The sequence below is a fragment of the Podarcis pityusensis genome, assembly GCF_964106645.2.
Source record: "Podarcis pityusensis genome assembly, chromosome: 1".
Taxonomy (NCBI): domain Eukaryota; kingdom Metazoa; phylum Chordata; class Lepidosauria; order Squamata; family Lacertidae; genus Podarcis; species Podarcis pityusensis.
Window position 1 is genome coordinate 127885110 of NC_138028.1, and position 14390 is coordinate 127899499.

A 14390-nucleotide genomic window follows, 5' to 3' on the forward strand; every position below is an offset into this window, starting at 1 on the left:
CTCTCTCTCTCTCTCTCTCTCTCTCTCTCTCTCTCCTCTAGGCAGTGCACTTCAAGTTCTAAAAGAATGGAATATGTCAGGGAAAAAGAAGGTAAGGAGTTTCCTGTGAAAGTTAAGTCATTAAGTCCATTTTATCATCGTAGTTCGCTGGAGCACAACAGCATATTTGTTGCCAAGGCTTTTGCGCGCACACAAACACACAAATACACTTTTCTTTCTTTTTAACAACTGTGAACTGTTTGTTGCAAGCCTGCTTTCAAAAGACTTCAAAATAAATAGGTGCTTTTTACATTTTTAATCCCGCTTTGCTGTTGCTGTTTTTATACCAGCAGGTTGAGCTTGCTATTCTGACAGAATTGTCAGAATAATTAAGGTATTCATATGGAGATCGCAAAACTGTTCTTCAAGATGCTATGAGCAGTTCTAATCAGCACCAAGCTGTTTCTCTGGCAACTGACCCTTGAATGATAAAAGGGCGTTCTCCTTTACATCAAGGGTAATACATATGTGGGACTCAGCTGTAAAGATGTGCAAGTGATGACAACCAGTTTAGGACCAAAAAAGAGAAGAGACCTTGAAAATCCAGAATTGTATCTTCCATCTCTCTCTCTCTTTCTGTCTTTAAGCAGCTTTCCCTAATTCAGATCTGGACTGCAGCCCCGAGGGAAGGGTTCTCCCTCCCCCCCCCCACTTTCCTGATTCAAAGCATATAAACACACACACACCACCTTGCCCTGTTAAGGAAAATATACTTTTGGGTAACACCCTTTCCTGCACTCTGGTCCTCGTTTGAATTGTTTAGCTGCTTCTCTTCCCCTTTTACCACCCCCTTCTCTGGGGCAGCCACTGATAGCTAGCCTATAAAATTGCAGTTTGCTTTAGCGTCTTAAAAATGGGGACGCGGGTGGCGCTGTGGGTAAAACCTCAGCGCCTAGGACTTGCCGATCGCATGGTCGGCGGTTCGAATCCCCGCGGCGGGGTGCGCTCCCGTTGCTCAGCCCCAGCGCCTGCCAACCTAGCAGTTCGAAAGCACCCCCGGGTGCAAGTAGATAAATAGGGACCGCTTACTAGCAGGAAGGTAAACGGCGTTTCCGTGTGCTGCTCTGGTGCCGGTTCGCCGGAGCAGCTTTGTCACGCTGGCCACGTGACCCGGAAGTGTCTGCGGACAGCGCTGGCTCCCGGCCTCTTAAGTGAGATGGGCGCACAACCCTAGAGTCTGTCAAGACTGGCCCGTACGGGCAAGGGTACCTTTACCTTTACCTTTAGCGTCTTAATAAAATCCCATATCTGTGTTGCTCCTTACATGGACACTGTTCTTGAGTAGCGTCAGGCAGCGGTGGAGGAAGCCCAGGGCAGGTGAGTCTCCCATAAGGGCGGGGTGCACTGCGGGGTCTCCGGAGTCTGCCTGCCTCCTCTCACTCAGCCGCCCTACAGCTGAGGGGGAGGCAGCGGGCAGACCGTTTGGGCAGCATGGAGCCTGCGTGCACCCAAGTCGCCGCGTCTCTCCCAGGAGAGAAGCATGGCTCGGGTGCACTGCAGGCCCCGCGGTGAGTGCCGCCCGGCATTTTGTCACCCCCCTCAGTGGTGACACCTGGGGCGGCCTGTACCCACTGCACCACCCCTGGCATCAGGGCCACAATAGGGAAAAGGTTCTGCAAATGTTTGAGCTACACGCAGAAGGGTTTGTTTTCCGTACAGTGGTACCTCGGGTTACATACGCTTCAGGTTACAGATGCTTCAGGTTACAGACTCCGCTAACCCAGAAATAGTGCTTCAGGTTAAGAACTTTGCTTCAGGGTGAGAAAAGAAATTGTGTGGCAGCAGCAGGAGGCCCCATTAGTTAAAGTGGTGCTTCAGGTTAAGAACAGTTTCAGGTTAAGAACGGACCTCCGGAACGAATTAAGTACTTAACCTGAGGTACCACTGTATAAGAGAAGGACTTTACATATATATGTACATACACCTGCCCAAAGCAAGCGTGCTAAGATGCCACAAGGGTGCTGTGCTAAATTTGGTCTTCACCCCCCCTTCCCCACAACTCTAGACAGTAGTTGACAGCAGTCCAGTAAAACTGCATTTTTCTATACAGTCATACCTCGAGTTGAATGTGCTTCGGGTTGAGTGCTTTCAGGTTGCGCTCCGCGGCAACCCGGAAGTAACAGAGCGCATTACTTCTGTGTTTCACCGCTCACGCATGCACAAACACTCAAAATGGATCCCGTTCGCATCCCGAGGTACCACTGTAGTGCTCACTGACTCCTGGAAGGAATCAAAGGTGTGACATCGTGTGCCTATAATTTATCCCTCTATGGCTACAATACTTACTGATGCTCTCAGAACTATTTGCACAGGGTGCTTCAAGCTGGATGTCAACTTGAGTGTCCCTTTCTAAGATTTCTGATATGGGAAACAAATTGGTATTGAACTCTCAAGTGAAGTCTGTTTAGCTCTGTTAAGCAATGGATTCAGCAGGTTCCAGGAAGTGCTCCTCTTTTTTATTGATACGGACGTAACTCTGACAGTATGTAGGCACTGAATGTGGTGCACAGAGACAATAGCACTTATTTATCTAATGGACCCCAATCATAAAAAAAAAGAAATAAATTCTGTTCTTCAGAAACAACATTATGCCAGACTCCTGCTAGTGTCAGCTCACAGATATCTTCTGTGAAACAGAAGGAAGAATTAGAGAGAATCTACAAGCAATTACTGCCAGGGCAAACATAATGTATAATTTCCAGCTATGGAAAGCACTTTAAATTGCTGTCCTACGAATTATCCTGACTGTGCCAAATGGCAGGTGTTTGGCAGAAAGAAATAAAACCCATCTGAATATAGCATCCAACTGAGTCCAAAATTCAGTTGCTATGGATGTTGATTGCTGCTCCAAAAAGAACAGAGTGTATACTTTTGAAAAAATATAGGAAACATGGGTTCTACTTCCATCCCACGTGATCTTCAGATGGCACCAAAAGAAATATGTGTTCTGGAATTCTTTGGGTGCCAGTATATTTTTTTTCTTGCTGTGAATGAGTGTTGTCCTCAAATTCCCGTTTTTATGTATACTTGATACAGTACTTATGAGCTACTGTGGTTTAAATGAGCAGACATTTGTGTTCAGAATAGCAACTCAGAAAGAAGCCAGATATTATGATGCATTTGAGAGAGAGAGAGAGAAAGAGAGAGAGAGAGAGAGAGAGAGAGAGAGTATATATATATATATATATATATATATATATTCAGAAAAATCTTTATTTGCATCAACCACTAGTCATAGCAATAAAATAAAATAAAATGTACTGAAGACAGAGGTAAAGGCTTAACTATACAAAATACATTTTGGAGGTTTACATCAATAATCAAATAATAAATCTTATTCGAATTGCCCCCACTAAAAACTTTGTAGTTTTTGCTGTCACCTGATCATCTTGATCTGCTAAAAGGAAGGCCACAGTAGCAATGGTTGAGCGACACAACATGGAGAATAACAGAGGGGTAATAATAACCTCACTCTTCAAACCTTTATAAAGAGTGCAAGACAGAAGCTCATGAGCTACTGACTCAATACTGCCATCTCCACATGGACATAACTGTTTTTCCAGCGATATTTTTTGAAATTGACCCTCAAATACAGTCGAAACCAGTATATTCAGTCTTGTGGAAGTGAAAGCGCATCTATTTTGGAATTATCAAATTTTGCAAATAAGGTGCCAAAGTGTCAAAATGACTAGGTGGAAAATAATTATACCATGGAAAAAATTTCCTTATCGTGGCCAAATTATTCTGTCGCTCGATATCATATAGGCCAGGCATCCCCAACCTGCGGCCCTCCAGATGTTTTGGTCTACAACTCCCATCATCCCTAGCTAACAGGACTAGGGGTCAGGGATGATGGGAATTGTAGTCCAAAACATTTGGAGGGCCGAAGGTTGGGGGTGCCTGATATAGGAGCTGTCAGATTAAATTATTTGCTTTCTGAAGCTTGGTGTTAATAACTGTTGTGGTGATAAACCAGAAAAGTAAATCTTTTGGTTGACAATTTTAGTCCAAGCGCTCTCATGACAATCTTGTGATTCTAAGGGTGGTAGACCGGGGGGGGGGGTTAATTTAGCCAAAGCCAATAATTAAATGTCCTGCACCAAATCTGTAATTCAACAGAGGGGAGATTAGCCTCCAAGCCCAATGAGGCATTTGGAACACAGGATGGAACAGACAAAAAATGGCCCTAGGAACTTAGATTGAACAGCTTCTGTAGATCCAAGATCTGATATACGCGTATATATATTTGTCTCACGATTTTTGGAGCAAAGACAAGAGAAGCCTTTTAAAAAAAACACAACACAATACAAATGGGAGAAATCATTGGATTTAACCTAATAAAATTAATTTAATCTCTCTTACAGGGTTCCTTGATCTACTTTTACGGCGCAAAGACAAAGCTTATGATGTAGTTCATCAGTTACTCAAATTCTAGTACAATTAGTAAAATTTATGCCATGCTTTGGAAAACGAAAACATTGAGGGTTGTTTTACCTGCTGCAATGTGATCTATATTTCATGGCATTGCTGTCCTTGAATTATTTCCTCCTCCCCCCCCTGCAGAACAGCAAAAGGAAAAGAAGCAACTCTAAGCAGCACTTCCATAGCAGAGATATGAAAGGTAAAGAGGATGGGAGAGAAAAGCTGTCGTCTCTGGAATCCCAAGGATTATATGGCTGCCGCCTGAATGGCTGTAATAAGGAGATTTCCCCCAGCGAACCTGCCAGTGAAAAACCGAAAGCAATTCCTCAAGAACCAAAGAGCTTTGAAGGCAAGGACAGGGGAGAGGCAAAACCAGAAACCGCAGGTCAGTGCACTGTACGCCAGGTGGCTTTTGCAAGATGTGTAAACAGCTTCCTTTTCAGCCCCCCAGGATGGAAGTCCTCACACCAACAGGAAGATTTTGTTGAATCCAGATTTATTCTGGATGTGAATACAGTGGTACCTGGCAAGACGAATGCCTCGCAAGACGAAAAACTCGCAAGACGAAAGAGTTTTTCGTTTTTTGAGTTGCTTCGCAAGACGAATTTCCCTATGGGCTTGCTTCGCAAGACGAAAAACGAAAAAAACGAAAACGTCTTGCAAGTTTGTTTCCTTTTTCTTAAAACCGTTAATACCCAGGGTGACTTGGAGGAGCAACTCATAGCACGCGGTGTGGTAGCCTTTTTTGAGGTTTTTGAAGACTTTGGTGATTTTGAAGACTTTGGGAAACCGTGCTTCGCAAGATGAAAAATTCGCAAGACGAAAAAACTCGCAGAAAGAATTAATTTCGTCTTGCGAGGCACCGCTGTATAGGTGCATCTCCTCCAGCCACCTCCTTTGAAGCTGATCTGTGCTGGAGGCAAGACATTGCACTGCGCATCCAGACCCCACCTCTGTTCTTTGATCTGTCTTGGATTCCAGCCTGTCTGGAATGCAGGCAGGAGCTATCATGGTTGCCAGGGGTGATGTGCTGTTTGCAGTGTGTACAAGTGGTATCTTGGTTCTCAAACGCCTTGGTACTCAAACAACTTGGAACCCAAACACTACAAACCCGAAAGTAAGTGTTCCGGTTTGTGAACTTTTTTTCTGGAGCCGAACATGCTCCGTGTTGAATCTTACGCTTCCGATTTGAGTGCCACAGTTCCATTTCGAGTGTTACACTGAGGTCTGTCTGGTTTTGCTATTTATTTTGCGTTTTTGTTTTTGCGGCTCTTTTTCGTTTTGTTTTTGCGACTGTGTGGAACCCAGTTCAGCTACTGATTGATTGATTGTGTGACCGCAGTACAGTGTTTATTGCTTTCATTTTATGGATCAACGATCTCGTTAAATAGTAAAATTCATGTTAAATTGCTGTTTTAGGGGTTGTTTTTAAAAGTCTGGAACGGATTAATCCATTTTGCATTACTTTCTATGGGAAAGCACGCCTTGGTTTTGGAACGCTTTGGTTTTGGAACGGACTTCCAGAATGGATTAAGTTTGGGAACCAAGGTACCACTGTAGATGTGGAGCTTTTCTCCTCCCACATCAGTCTTAACATCAAGAGAGGACATTTCTTCCCTTTGGCAGTACATACCTCTCCTGGGGCTTTTGTAGTATTTTACTCATCCTTGATTCTTAAGGAAGACTTCAAAGCTGCTGCCAATTTGGGGCTGACTTATGTCTTTCTACACAGACATAAAAGCTGCGTATAGCTGGTGGTGTTATCTGGAATCCTATGTACCGTTCTGGTCGCCTCAACTCGAAAATGATACCATAGAGTTGCAAAAGGTTCAGAGAAGGGCAACCAAAATGATTTAAGGGGATAGAGTGACTTCCTTATGAAGAATGATTGCAGCTTTTGGGGATAGCACCTGTCCAGTCGAACACTGCCTTAGCAATCAGCCTTGGTCCTTTCCCTGTGCTTTAAGCAAGTGCCCCAACATATTTTACTAACGCTCCTCACGTAGAGTACATTTTAAAACACATTTCAAAGCACCACTTGTGAAACATTCATTTATGCATTCACCCTTCCTTTTATCCAGACAGAAACATTTTCAAAACAATTGCAAGGCTAACTGGGAGATGGGGAGGTTGCTTGTGGTATCGCAAGCACAATTGCCTGACATGTTTATTGGTTTTAATTTAATCGTATATTTTATTGGTGTGGTTCCCCCCCCCTTTTAATTACATTTTAATCCACTCTTTTGCTAAGCGGAGGTACATAAATTTAATAAATAACAGTAATTTATTGCCTTAAATTAAAAAAAAAGAAAAAGAAATCAGACTGCTGCCTTGTGGACTTGCAGAACATTTTTGTGTGTGTGTTACAGCTAAACCCTACGTAATAAAATCCTGGTTGAATGCAGCAAGGAAGCTTTCAAAGGGGTTTCATAATATACCGCATTTTTCTATAAGACGCACCTTTCCTCTCCTAAAAAGTAAGGAGAAATGTGTGTGTGTCTTATGGAGCGAATGCAGGTGGGAGGCTCTGCTCAGTGCTCCTTTAAAGAGCCGTGTGGAGCATGTGTGTGGCTCTTCAGGGCTTTTCCCTGAGGAGGGAGAAGGGCTGCCCTTCTCCCTCCTCGGGGAAAAGCCCCCAAGAGTCGCACACACACTTCGCTCTCTCTTTAAAGGAGCGCGGCTCTTGGGGGAGCCTTATGAAGGCTCCCCTTGCCCGGGAGAGGCTGCGTGCGGCTATCCCATAAGCCAGGACAGCCAGCAGGATTGCTGTGCTGCGATCCCGCTTGCTGTCCTGGCTTCTGGGATTCAGAATATTTTTTTTCTTGTTTTCCTCTTCCAAAAAACTAGGTGCGTCTTATGGTCTGGTGCGTCTTATAGAGCGAAAAATGCGGTATCTGTCTTGAGAGCTAATAAAGGAATTCTGTTCAGTTAGAATAGCTTAGATTTTGACTACCTTTGACATCTTGCTGGTGGGCGCATCTTTATATAGAAAAGCCACATAGAGATATGTGATGGGCATTGCCTAGTAGTGCCTGAAGTTTTTCCGAATTCACCTTTTGTTATAGAATGGTGGTTGTGGTGTTTCTCGCGAAAGGCAATTGAGAATTTCCCCAACTCCTAGCTGACCTTTCAAGGTATCTTTTTAATAAGAAAGGGATTCTCGCTTCAGGGTGAGCTCCCCCACCCCCTCTTTAGGGGGTTTGAAAATATCGAGATGAACAGCCACTCCTTGGCATGTGGCAGCTTGGGATTCAGAGTAGACTCTTTGAGCTCATCCCATTATCAGCCAGCCTGATAAAACACTCAGCCGTTAATACAGTGACTGGAGAGCTACATCTCAGATAGTGTTTCAGCTCTGTGCGAAAGAGATTCTAAAGGGTACTGTTCTGGTGCTTGAGACACCAGCAATTGATTTCTTATTAAGATGTTTGTAACACTGGCAGTACCTCTGGTGCCCTCGAGTTTTAAGTTTTGTTAGTGTCAGGGAACTGCCATCGGAGCCAGGGGGAGAGGGAGGGCTCCAGAGGGATTCCGGAGAGCGTCCCGGGAGGGAGAGAAGCAGCACATCTTCTGGGGAAGGAAATCAGCGTAGTACCAGTGGAGAAGGGGGGCAAATGGGGGAATCAGCGAGGTGGCTCCATGACTCCTCGCCGGGGACCAGCAGGGAGAGCACGGGTCCTCCGCTGCCCACACCCTCCCTGCACAGAAGGCTTCCGTGCAGGGAGAGTAGGCGGAGACTAGGCGTCAAAGAACTTCTTTGCTGGAAGAAGTTCAAGAAACACCCACTGACGGATTCTGCCAGCGATTGAGACAGCCACGGGTGAGTGGCTGTCCGGACAGAAAGGGTTCACTCAGGCAACCCAGCCAGGTGGGGCGCCAATTTACGCACGAGCAACCCCTAGAACCATTACAGTTAGCAAGCACAGTTTTCCATGTGTCACAAAGCTTGCTGAGAAGCCTTTACAACAAAAAAACACAATAAAAGCAAAATATATCAAAATAATAAAGCATTAACTTAGGCTCTTGAAGTTGTGAGGATCGTGGGAGAAATCGTTGGATTTAACCTAATAAAGTTAATTTGATTTACGTTACAGGGTTCCTTGATCTATTTTCAAGGTGGTTAGTTTATTTCATGTATTTATTAAAACATACCCCACTCCTCCTCATTCCTAAAGCACGACTCAGAACAGCTTACTAAAAATTAAAATCACAATTTCATTTTTTAAATATATGTATATTTAAAACAAACATTACAACAAGGTAAAGTACGTGGAGCACTTTGAACATTTGAAAGCACATTCTAAATGCCAAGAATTAAACAAATGGAAACTACACAATGTGTCCAGGAGGGATGTAGGTTGCATTCACACGACCGTTTATTCTGTTTCCCCAGTGTTTTTCTTACAGTTAACTTCTGCATTATGTTTGAATGCTCTTCCAATATAGTAGACTATTGCTCAAGTTTAGCACCCCTTTTCTTTGCAAACTGAAAAGTTCTGTTTGCAAATAACATGGAAATGAGCACTAAATATGCACTATATTTCCAGAAGTGCCTTGTATATCATATGAAAGCTCAATGTGAACAGTAAAAGGGAAACTAACAGGGAAATGTAGTGAAAACAGGGAAAACTGCCTTGGAAACCTTAGACATCCCTGCTGTCGAAAAGTGGCCTCTCCCTGTATCTGGTTCTAATGAATCTTGGTGCATTCTATCACCTAAACATTCCACCTAAACATTAGGAAGAACTTCCTGACAGTAAGAGCTGTTCGACAGTGGAATTTGCTGCCAAGGAGTGTGGTGGAGTCTCCTTCTTTGGAGGTCTTTAAGCAGAGGCTTGACAACCATATGTCAGGAGTGCTCTGATGGTGTTTCCTGCTTGGCAGGGGGTTGGACTCGATGGCCCTTGTGGTCTCTTCCAACTCTATGATTCTATGATTCTATGATTCTATCATGCCAACAGGCCACCTCCATTCAGCATCATTGACTGACGTAGGGAGATGTTTGAAAGCTCATGGTGATATTCTGTCATGATGAGATACATCTCACTGGAACAGGGACTGCCAGACTTCTTGGGATTTTGAGAGTGCTGGAGATGCCAGGCACAAAATACCGCTCTATAAGATGCACCAGGCCACAAGACGCACCTAGTTTTTGGAGGAGGAGAACAAGAAAAGAAATATTCTGAATCTCAGAAGCCAGAACTACAAGAGGGATCGCTGCGCAGTGAAAGCAGCAATCCCTCTTGCTGTTCTGGCTTCTGGGATAGCTGTGCAGCCTGCATTCGCTCCATAAGACGCACACACATTTCCCCTTCCTTTTTAGGAGGGAAAAAGTGAGTCTTATAGAGCAAAAAATACGGTAAGTGCTGGGGGTGGGGTGGCACCACATAATATGGGTGCAATGGGGAATGGCATAACGCAAAATTGGATAAGCTGCAGTTCCTGGCAACCTTATGCTCACCATGGGAAGTCAGCCTTGTCCTGCTGGTCCTGACTGTGGAGATCACACAATATTGATTGTACAGTGGTACCTCGGTTTAAGGGACACGGGTAGCGCTGTGGGTTAAACCACAGAACCTAGGGCTTGCCGATCAGAAGGTCGGCGGTTCGAATCCCCGCGACAGGGTGAGCTCCCGTTGCTTGGTCCCTGCTCCTGCCAACCTAGCAGTTTGAAAGCACATCAAAGTGCAAGTAGATAAATAGGTACCACTCCAGCGGGAAGGTAAACAGCGTTTCCGTGCGCTGCTCTGGTTCGCCAGAAGCGGCTTAGTCATGCTGGCCACATGACCCGGAAGCTGTACGCCGGCTCCCTCGGCCAATAAAGTGAGATGAGCACCGCAACCCCAGAGTCAGTCACGACTGGACCTAATGGTCAGGGATCCCTTTACCTTTACTATACCTCGGTTTAAGAACGATTCAGTTTACAAACTCCGCAAAACCGGAAATAGTGTCCCGGTTTGAGAACTTTACCTCAGTCTAAGAACGGAATCCGAATGGTGGAAGGGCAGCGGCGGTGGGAGGCCTCATTAGGGAAAGCGAGCCTCAGTTTAAGAACGGTTTGGGTTTAACAACGTACTTCCGGAATAGATTAAGTTTGTAAACCAAGATACCACTGTACACACACACCGTTGCTGTCTAATAGCAGAGAGGGAAAACATACAAGGTGATCACACCACACTGCCTCTAATTTCACAGAAATAACTTAGAACCTGCACCATTTCCCCCATAACTTGCTTCTAGGAGGACTAGAGACTTACTTACTTCGAACAAAAGCTCAAACTCTGAGGCACCTGCCCAGTAAAAGTCTTTATGGGCATCATGCGGCCCCGGGGGCGCTGGGTTGGTGACCCCAGCACCAGAACTTGTAAGAGAGTATGGGAAAAGTAAGCAGGAGGATGACATTTCTAACCATGGACCTTTTATAATTCCTCTCCTCTGTACCTTTAGAATTCTTTTCCCCACGAGAAAGAGCCTCTGATTTCTCACATGAACTGATACAAGGAACTCCGCCATTGATCTTCCAACTTGTTGTTTTTGGGTTTTTGCAGACCAAAAGGCAGACCAAAAAACCACACCTATGGAAGCTGGCCGAAAATATGTAAATAGCGCACAGCTGCCTGATGCTTTCCAGTCCTCCCACCCATCTCAGTGCAGTGTTGGTCGGCCGAAGGCAAAGACATCCGTGGTTAAGCCGTCTGTCCCCACAGCCCATCTTGAAATAAAACCAGAGGGTTCAGTCAAGAAAAGAGGTACAAGAGATTTGTTTGCTCTGAAGTGCAACCCAGTGTATTTTTTCCCCTTACTTCCAAAGCTTTTATTAACCTTACCAAAAATTCTGTGTAGCCATTCAGTTTTAGTAATCTTTAAAAGAAGCATCGTATGTCAATGCTGTTTTTGTCTTCTCTGTAAAGTAGGAGCGGGGAACCTGTGGCGCTCCAGATGTGGTTAGACTACATCTCAAAACATCCTGATCACACTGACATGCACTCCAGCATGCCCCAGGGTAAAACCGGGACGCATGTCGTTTGGGGCCGTGTTCCTGCGCAGGGGTGTAGCATTGGGAGGCTGCCAGCCAGGACGATCACCCTGGGCACATTTTTGGGGGGGGGGGAGGAACTGCTAACGCTGCCCTCCCCAAGTCAGCCCTGCGCCACTTTGCAAGGCTGGAATCTGATCAGACCCCAGCTTTGCAAAGCAGCACAGGACCCTGTGTCCCTTTGCAAAGCTGGGACCACTCCAGCCTTGCAAAGTGGCTCAGGGATGCTGTTGCTCAAGTGGCGACAAGGGCTGGGTTGGTGTGCAGCGGGCTTCATTCACCCTCCTGGCATGCACACATGTGCTCCCTGGGCGCCTTGACAACATGCTCCGCTGCTGCTCCTGCGTGAGCACATGCATCTTTCAGGGCTGTGAGCTCATGGGAGCCAGGTGACTCGCACAAGAACACAACCCCCCAAACGCGATGTTCCACTTAAATCGGGACAATTGAGGCGTCTGACTGAGTGCTGACTGGGTGTAGTGAGATTTGGGGTCCAGCGATAACTAGAGAGCCACAACTTTCCCAGACCTGCCTTAAGGCAGCCCAAGTGTCCTTGGTGGTCATTCTGCCTCTTTATCCATGAAGACCACCATTTTTACGGCTCAGACAAAAATGTATGTAACGAACTGTGTTTTGCATTATCGCTCTAGTATTTCATAGAATGTATCAAGTGCAAATAAACTGTGAGATGCAAGCAAGGTTTGTTCTTTGCTTACTGCTCACGGTTGTTTGGAGTGGTAGGGGAACCCATGAGTCCATGTTCTGATGTAATATCAGGCCAAACCATGGTTTCGCTTGCAGCAGCTCAGCGGGAGATGAGAAGGGGCAAAGCACCTGTGATTTCAGCAGCATGGTGGTGCACACATACAAAACTATAGTTTTGTTTGGCTGTGGTTTAAAGTGATGTGATAATCAGGCCAGTATGGCATAATATAAGGGTGAGAGAGAGTTCACTATCTCTGTCTTCTTCTATCCTCCTCCACAAGTTGCAGCAGGGAAGCCCTGTCTATCTCATAATGGAATTGCCATTTTGCAAATGACGGTTTCTTTACAAATGGGTGTCGTTCTGCTTGCACAAAGCGCTCGTTGGCGCTACGTCGAATTGCAGCCCAACACATCTGGTGCTTCTTAGTGCAATTTGTCTCACTTCCAGATTAAAATTGACAGCAGAAGGATAGCTGACGGTTGTTTCCTGTTACAGGTCCGAACATTGAAAAATCTGTAAAAGATCTTCAGCGATGCACTGTTTCGCTGACAAGATACCGCATGATGATTAAAGAGGAGGTGGATAATTCTGTGAAGAAGATTAAAGCCGCCTTTGCAGAACTACATAGCTGGTAAGTAGGTGAGGGACAAGGAAGTCAGGTGAGATCTTTCAGAAGTCCATTCCGTTAGAGGACCATTCCAGTCTCACTGGACTTACTCCACAAAGAAAATAAGAGCACTTGAGACCTTGGCACATTATATGTTCTTTGGTTGCTGGTCTCAGAGGTAAGAATTTCAAGGACCTATTAACCAAGATTTTACCCAAGCAGGTAAATGCAGCTTAGTTATTTTTCATGCCACGTTGGGGGAAAGACAGCTCTGTCAATATAAGTTTTGTTCTTGTTATTTCTGAAATGTTTTCCTGTAGCACAGCAACAACAAAACAAATTTGGGATCCCATCCAAACCTGTACCAAAGTTTTGCAACAAAGCAGATGTACAATGCAAAATTTTGGTGCAGATTTGGAGTTGGCCCCAGATTATGGGGTTCATAGTTAATGAAGCCGTGAAAAGCATTTGGGGAGATAAACCACATATGGGGGTGGGGAGATGATTCTGCCCTCTTTTCCCCTTTTGCTGCCAAAATCAGATCGCACCCATTCTTTCTATGTAACTAGGACAGTTCTGTTTTATAAACATGTAACTTCGACTGTCCTGTCTAACCTGATGTACAAATAATTTTTCTTCTGAACCTTACCCCTTGCCATTGTGCAGAGGCGAAACTAGTCTTGATTTCACCCGGGTCAAAGACCCAGTTTGGCACACACACCCCACATTTGCATAGAAACACACACAGACTGGGAGCCTCATTGGCACCCCAATGGAGGTTTCCCCCAGGGAAAAAACCTGGCTAGCCCCCCACCCCACGTAGCTACAGTACTGCATTGTGGATGGTGGGCCAATTTCATCACTAGAATAAAAGAGATTATAATTAATAATTTCTTGCTTGCATTTCACCAACAGGTCACAGGGTGGGTAATAATATCCCAAGTTTCACAAGTATTTTGAGGCTGAAACTACACCTGACACACATGCTTGCGTAATTTGTATCATAGGTAAAGGTAAAGGGACCCCTGACCATTAGGTCCAATCGTGACCGACTCTGGGGTTGCGGCGCTCATCTCGCTCTACTGGCCGAGGGAGCCGGCGTACAGCTTCTGGGTCATGTGGCCAGCATGACTAAGCCACTTCTGGAGAACCAGAGCAGCACACGGAAATGCCGTTTACCTTCCCGCCGGAGGGATACCTATTTATCTACTTGCACTTTGATGTGCTTTCAAACTGCTAGGTTGGCAGGAGCAGGGACCGAGCAACGGGAGCTCACCCCGTCGCAGGGATTCGAACCGCCAACCTTCTGATTGGCAAGTCCTAGGCTCTGTGGTTTAACCCACAGCGCCACCCGCGTCCCTATTTGTATCATACCTGACTTTTAATTTAGTTTATATGTATTTCAACTTGTTCAATTGCTTTCAGTTTTATTTATTTTTGTATAAAACAACTAGCAAATGTGAATAATGATGATGATGATGCTTCTCTTGAGAGAGATCAAGAGCAGTTGGAGGGGGGGCTGCAGGGTTTTTTTAGCAAAGCAGTATGTACAGAGAATGGGAGCTGCTCAACCCTTTCTC

The 14390-nt window shown here is 45.3% G+C and overlaps 1 protein-coding gene across 2 annotated transcripts in view; it reads left to right on the top strand.

Moving 5' to 3' along the window:
- Positions 1–14390, top strand: part of SPATS2L (spermatogenesis associated serine rich 2 like) — a 63579-nt gene that overhangs the window by 32758 nt on the left and 16431 nt on the right. For both annotated transcript variants that reach the window (XM_081017305.1, XM_081017304.1), the window contains exons 4-7: positions 42–91; positions 4603–4846; positions 11010–11210; positions 12699–12834. In XM_081017305.1, the coding sequence (XP_080873431.1) occupies positions 42–91; positions 4603–4846; positions 11010–11210; positions 12699–12834 (631 nt within the window). The remainder of the gene's footprint in view (positions 1–41; positions 92–4602; positions 4847–11009; positions 11211–12698; positions 12835–14390) is intronic.